Source organism: Tinamus guttatus, unplaced genomic scaffold (genome assembly GCF_059628265.1).
Source record: "Tinamus guttatus ecotype Peru unplaced genomic scaffold, ASM5962826v1 Tinamus_guttatus_pri_ptg000397l, whole genome shotgun sequence".
NCBI classification, from domain to species: domain Eukaryota; kingdom Metazoa; phylum Chordata; class Aves; order Tinamiformes; family Tinamidae; genus Tinamus; species Tinamus guttatus.
Window position 1 is genome coordinate 204,738 of NW_028288931.1, and position 6,404 is coordinate 211,141.

The following is a 6,404-nucleotide window of genomic DNA, read 5'->3' on the forward strand; positions in this document are numbered from 1 at the left end:
ACATGTGGAATCACACAGGTGGAAAGAGGCTGCTTTTGAAGACAGGACCTGCCCAAGGGCAGAGGGAAGATTTCAGGCCACAGGAGGCTGGGGGCTGGAAAGGTCCAAAGTCCAAAAATGTCACTGTGAAGAGCACAGGCTCCAGCTCCCACCACAGCGACTGCTAGAGATGACTAGTTGCCCAGTTTGTGCTTCAAGGATAAGCCTCATCTTCCCAGACAACTCAGCTGGCCCCTGGCTTTGCGCATTAAAACCACATTGCGTGCCCCCTCCCCCCACAAAAAAAGCAGCATTTCAAATTCTCCTAGAAAATAGTTATGTACAGTAGCCTAGGGCAGGCTCCTGGACAGATCTTCTGCCATATTGTTTATGTACATCATGACATTTTGGCACTGCAGACTCAGGAGCTTTAAGTAAATTCACATGTAGGTCCCTGCTGCCTTGTCTCCAGAAAGCTCAGCACAGCATTCACCTCCATGCACCTTCCCAACCCAGCTCAGAGTCCCCTGTTTGAGGCATTTACATGTAGCCATTCACCCAAAGCCTGCCCCTGTTTATGCAACTCAGCTTTGACAGCTACTTGCTACAGCTGGTCCATCACAGGCAGCAAGCCATGCCAAAAGTCTCAGCAACGCATAACCTGCAACCCCCTTCTTGCTTCAGCGAGGTTTTAGAAATGATCTTATGACCCTCCCCTCGCCCAGCTGAAATCTCTTCCTCTCAAGACATTCCCCCTCAAGCTCTCGGGATGTCAACCCCTGCAAAGAAAAATTAAGGTTTACAGTACAGTTGTGTTTATATTGTTACAGGCACTTATACAGGATTCTTTGGTCCTACAAAGGAATTAGCCACTCTGGCTTCTATCTTCAGAAACCACAAGTCTGCACACACATAACACCTCCTGCACTAAAAAAAAAAAAAAAAAAAAGATCCAATTCAGGGCAGTGCAGCTCTACCTTACTGTAATTCTACAATCTCCCCTCACACACACCCACCCTCCCCCATTGCCTACAGAATTCAATAAGCGATCAAGTCTTCCTGTAAACGTCCAAGTCATCTAGCTTCCATAACACTGCACATCCAATCATAATGTACAGCAGACAGGCCTCGTTCCCCACATCCCGGAAACAAGATGCTGGAGCAAGAGTCCAAGAAGTTTCCTTTTGTTGCAGTTCTGGGAAGGTTTCCCTACCCACCCCACTCCCCAAGGCAAGAAAATACCTTGGAGGACAGACCCTGAAGTTTGTCCTGGCTCAGTTACAGGGAAGCCACGTGGGGTAGGACTGATTGCAAGGCAGGAAGGGCTGCACGTGGGTGACATAGTAGTTGAAGTTTATTTCACTGACATAAGGAGATGGCTGGTAGAAGCAGGTAACGTTTGTCACCGTGGGGATGATGTTCTGCTCAGCCAGGACTCTCACAGCCAGCATGGCAATGAGGTTCAGGGTCTGCCTCCTCTCATGTCCCATGAGGCAGACCGTGCTCTCATTGACCACCCTGTGAAGGGTCATCAAATAGTCATATCTTTTGCTCTCCATCCCAACAAAGTGGCTCTGAAGGTAGCACTCTAGCTTCCTCTGCTGTTCACCAATGTCAGAGAAGTCTATGAAAAACCTGGAGCACATGTATCTCTGTAGTGCCTTCATATCCACTTCAGATTTGGGCTTAAACCCCCTCACCAAGAGGTTGCAGTATTTCAGAAGCCCCCCACCTCTGATCTCCTCAGGGTTCCTCGTGGCAATGACCCTGTTCCGGAGATGGTCCATGGCCTCCTCAAAGTCCCCATACATGCTTTCCCCTGTGACCGTGGGGTGGAAGTTCTCTGCCATGGGGTTCTCTGAGCACTCCCCAAACAGCAAGAGCGAATCCAGGATGATCTGGAAGGAATCCACACTGAACTCGAACTGCCGCCTGAGGGAGTCCACGAATTTGAGCTCCACGTTCTTCCCACTGTTGTTGGACAGCGATATAAGGCTCCAGCGGTCGGTCTCGTTGCACACTTTCACCAGCTTCTGCACATAGGCCTCTTTCAGAGTCATTGGGGTGATCTTGTCTTTGTTGACACCTTCTGGGAGGAAGTCAAGGAGGCAATCCATGACCACATCCTTGACAAGCTGGAAGACATCTTCGGTCTTCAGATCCACACCAAAGATGAGATCTAGGTCTTTGTACCCCAAGCCACTGTCCTGGTGGAGAACATGGCTAGCTGCAGAGCCATTCAACCTGACATTGTGGACTGCAATTCCTTTCTTCTCCAGGCGGCTACGGACAACCTGAGACATGAAGAGAGTCTTAGTGTGAGAGGCAAGAAAACATTGACCGAGCAGATAGGTGACAGCAGCAGGATTTGCTCCCCACACTCATATGGGTCTCTCCAATACAAGACCAGTGAAAAAGAAAGCTACTCCTTTACAAATAGGTCACTTTGGAAAGGCCTCAGTCTCATTTCCTTGCTCCTTTGCGTTCTGAGGCTCTTGCTGCACACCAGCAGCCGTGTTTCCCTCCCAGCACAGCAGTTTGCTCTTCCCCTCACCAGGGCTTGAGGTGCTCCTTCACCACCTCCTCTTGGCTAACTCAGGGCAGATGCAGAGAGCCATTCTAGTGTGTTAAATCTTAAGACTGGTCGATCCAAAGAAGTCCCTGCTAAATACGAGATGGCAGCAGCCTGCAGCAGTCCCTGTTGATTTAATCAGGTTGGCTCACTCATTTTAGCCATCTCCTTTACCTGTCAAGATCCATTAAAAGCAAATCAAGATGCCAGACTGCTCAAAAGCCCAAGCCAGGCACATCCAAGTTCATGTCCTAACTAGTAAGTGTATCCTAACAATTTCCAGTGTGTCAGAGCTTTGTGCTGAACTTGGCATATTATCAAGCACAAGAGCTTTCATCTTAGGGGTGTTACTTCAGTGATTTTAATGCTGCCTGCTCAGTACCAACACACCCACCGGCACCTCCAAAGCTTTGTTCGCTTAGTATGAAGCTGAATCACCTGCCCGACTACTTAACATGCAAGAGGCTAAAATAACCTTAAGACCATAAAATAAACATTCTGGGCATCATTTTGTAATTTGAGTTTAACTGAGCTCAAAGATCTCAGGGAGATTAAGTTAACATCTTCCACCAGAAGCTTAGCCTGTCCTTCCTCTTGCTTTCATGCATCTCTAGCTCTCACAAAAGGTCTTGAAAGTCTTAGCAAGGCAGCCTGATCATCTGGTGTTTGAAGCAAGGCTGAAAAAAACTAAACCTTGGGGTCCAAATGGACAAGTTATATCACTAGAAGCGAGTCTGACTGAACTACTCAGTCTGTAATGCTGCCCTAGTTCAAGGGAGGTCCCCCCAAAATAAAAAAAATCACAGAAGGGCTTAAACTGCTCCTCTGAGACAGGGCCCTGTCCTGATCATGCAGCTCTCAGAGCAGCCTTACAGTGGGACAGCAGTAAAGCTGTCCCCCTCCAAAAGCTTTTAGAAGAAACGCTACAAGGTGAAGGACTCCAAAACACACTTTTCCATGTTACAGTCCACTCATTGACAAAGCCAAGATAGGCCACTGACCCTGAGGTGCCCTTGCAAATGCAAGATATTTTAGTATAACTGCAGGAATGTTCTCAAACTTGTTAAATCATAAGCTCAGGAGTTTGTTAAATCTCATGATGCAGCTTCTCTGTCACTGTTTCTCAATTGCTCCCTGACACCAGCAATTGCCGCTCAAACTAGAAGGGTGCCTGGGCTCTTTGCCAACCAAATGGCGACAGTCACATGTCAGGCAACAGTTAACCAGGGAGCTATTCACCATCGGAAGTCCCAAGTCCCCACCAGAACACCCAAGCCAGCCACGAACATATCTGTTCTCAACTGCACATGCGCAGCTAGGCAGAAAATTCAGTTCTCAGAACAAGATGCTGGTTTATTCCCACAAGGAGAGCAAGGGTATCCACAGGCTAATCCAGAGGAGCTCCAAGTGGGAGGTTACAGCAGAGTTACTGCCAACTGATCAGTCAGGACAGTCTATTAGGCTGAAGCTGCTCACATGAGGTGCAGCTCTGCACAGCGTTACTTGGGGAAGTAAGAGTTTAAGCTACCAGACTTGCATGAAACAGGATATAGGTCACAGAGTTAGGACTACTGTTCGGACAAGATCCCATTTCCAGATCAATTTCACAGCCATGTCCAAGGAACATCTACTTAATTCCATTTGGGGCTTGGCTCGGGAACTACAGCCTTTTGGACCATAAGCTTCAGGCTCATAACCCCACAACTGAAGCTACCCGAGTCCAGCCCAGGCGGGCAGTGACTGTTCGGAAGACATAACAGCACCAACCCCTTGAGCCTTTCCCCACTTTGATCCACTTGGGTCAAGAAGCTCTAGACTAGAGTGACAAACTTGCTTCTTAGCCAGGGTGGCCTCTGCACAGACGCTCCAGGGCCCGCGAGCGCACGGCAGCCTTCACCATACTAGTCTCAACCTGACGCGCACCTGAGGTCGACTCCCCAGCTGCAGCTAGTGGGCTCAGGAATGTGTTTTCCCCAGAGGGGCAGATATTTGAGGGGTTAGACAGCTACCAACCTGCTTCCCAAAACAGTACCTCACGTCAAGCGCGGTTCACGTAATTGACTCTGACAGCCAGGAACCAACAACAAAAAAAGAAGAAAAAAAAAAAAAAAAAAGACCTGCGCTCGGCCATCTCCGCGCTCCGACAGCTGGAACAGTGCATGGCTCACCAGCCAAGTCACTGCCTTTCGGGTTACTCTTTTCACATTAGTCACACCAAAATATAGGGTCTGCCAGCGCGGCTGGGCAGAATTACAGCCCTGAGTATTTGGTGTTTGAAGTTGCTAGTGGCAACATCCTTTTCAGCAGCTTCCACACTGGGTCTTTTCGGCTTTGTCGGAGCAGTGCTGCGTGATGGAAGATGTGACTAGCACTGTGCCCGGCTTGCCAGTGTTTTGCTTCCCTATTAAAATCCGGCTGCAGTCATCTAACAGCAGCAGTCCTTTTGCCTGGATTTTCGTTAAGGCTCTGGAAGCGCAAACAGCTGATATTTAGCACTTCAACAACCCACAAATGCAGGAGGAACTCTAGGAATCTGAAACCAGCCAAAGCTTTCGCACAAAGCGGAGCTTTTCAAATGCCATCCGATTATTTTCCCAAACTTAAGCTGGAATATTTCTCAAGCAGCTGAGGCTTCCACAAAATCCCAACGCTCGGCTAGTTGTGAAAGGCACCTCGGTCCTGGGCTGGCAAATAGCCTTTTTAATTAGAAGCCAACATGCCTGATTTTACATTTGATGAGTCACGACCAAGGAATGAAGTTACCTCCCAAGCATGAATATGCATCAGCTTATTTGAGCTACACTGTCAGTTTAATATTAAACATCATTATTACTTTATGGTTAAGCTAGCAGGAACACTTGAGCACCATCAGGCCCACTGGAGGATACAGCCAGATTGACAAGAACCAGAGGACGCTGACGTTCGAGCTGGTGTTTAAATCATGAAGCGGCTTTTAAGAGCAATGCACTTCCAGCAGGATGGGGGCATTTCATGGAAGAGCATCCAAGGCTTAAGAAGCAAGCACAGTTCTCTGCTGGGCATCAAGATTTTGCAGCCTGGCCAGCCCGAGAGGGGTGGGATGCGGGTGAAACGGCAGCTCAAGGCCACCCTGGCAGGACAGGGCAGCATTTTAAGCACTAGGATGTTTTTTTCCCCCGCAGAATTATCCCTTTCCCCGCAGACCCCCCCGGCAGCGGAGCCGCGGCGCAGGCCGGGCTGGCGGGGGGCCAGGCGGGCCGGATATCACCGCCTCAGCGCTTTTATTTTCTGCCCAACGATCCCCGGGCCCCACAGGGGGCAGCGGGGCAGAGTCCAGCCCGTCCCCCCCGCGCCCGGGCCCATCCTCACCTGCACGATCGTGCGCGGCCGCACCGAGAGCGTGGGGAAGTTTCCGCGGCCGTGGATGGGCACGGCCTCGCCCAGGATCTGGTCGAGCCGCTGCACCTGCGGCCACGTGAGGACGCTGAAGCGGCCGCCGCCGTCGCCTTGCTCCGAGCCGTCGGTCCCGAGCGCCGCCGCCAGCATCGTCCCCTCCGCCCCGCTGCCTGCGTAACGCGGCCGAAAGAGGAGCCCGAGGCGGGATTTTGGGGAGAAAAAAAAAATAATAAAAAAAAGGAGGGGGAGGGAGGGGGGAAGGGATCCGGGGGGGTGTTCCGGGCGGGGGGAGGGAGGGAAGGGGCCCCGCGGCCGGTGCCCGCACGGGACGCTGCAGCGGAACCGCCTCGGCCCGCCCACCGCCACCGGCTGTGCCGAGCAGTGCGCTCGCCCGCGCCCTGGCGCCGCTTTATATAGGCGCCCGGCCGCGCCCCCTCTTGGCCCGGCCTCTTGGCCAATCGCCGGCGAGCGCCGCCGC

General features: G+C 51.3%; 1 protein-coding gene across 1 annotated transcript; it reads right to left on the minus strand.

Annotated features, from left to right (window-relative positions):
* Window positions 1-777: 777 nt before the first annotated feature.
* TENT5B (terminal nucleotidyltransferase 5B) lies at window positions 778-6,076 on the minus strand. The gene is made up of 2 exons (XM_010211108.2): window positions 5,900-6,076; window positions 778-2,273 (listed from the first exon to the last, which is right to left on the minus strand). The coding sequence occupies exons 1-2, from the start codon at window positions 6,074-6,076 to the stop codon at window positions 1,254-1,256; spliced, it is 1,197 nt and encodes a 398-aa protein (XP_010209410.2). The 3' UTR covers window positions 778-1,253.
* Between the last annotated feature and the right edge of the window lie 328 nt (window positions 6,077-6,404).

Excerpts from the sequence above, each read along its gene's own strand:
- TENT5B (XM_010211108.2), bottom strand. The coding sequence starts at position 6,076 with ATGCTGGCGGCGGCGCTCGGGACCGACGGCTCGGAGCAAGGCGACGGC. Across the intron at positions 2,274-5,899 it reads GGCCGCGCACGATCGTGCAG|GTTGTCCGTAGCCGCCTGGA; the intron begins GTGAGGATGGGC and ends TTCATGTCTCAG.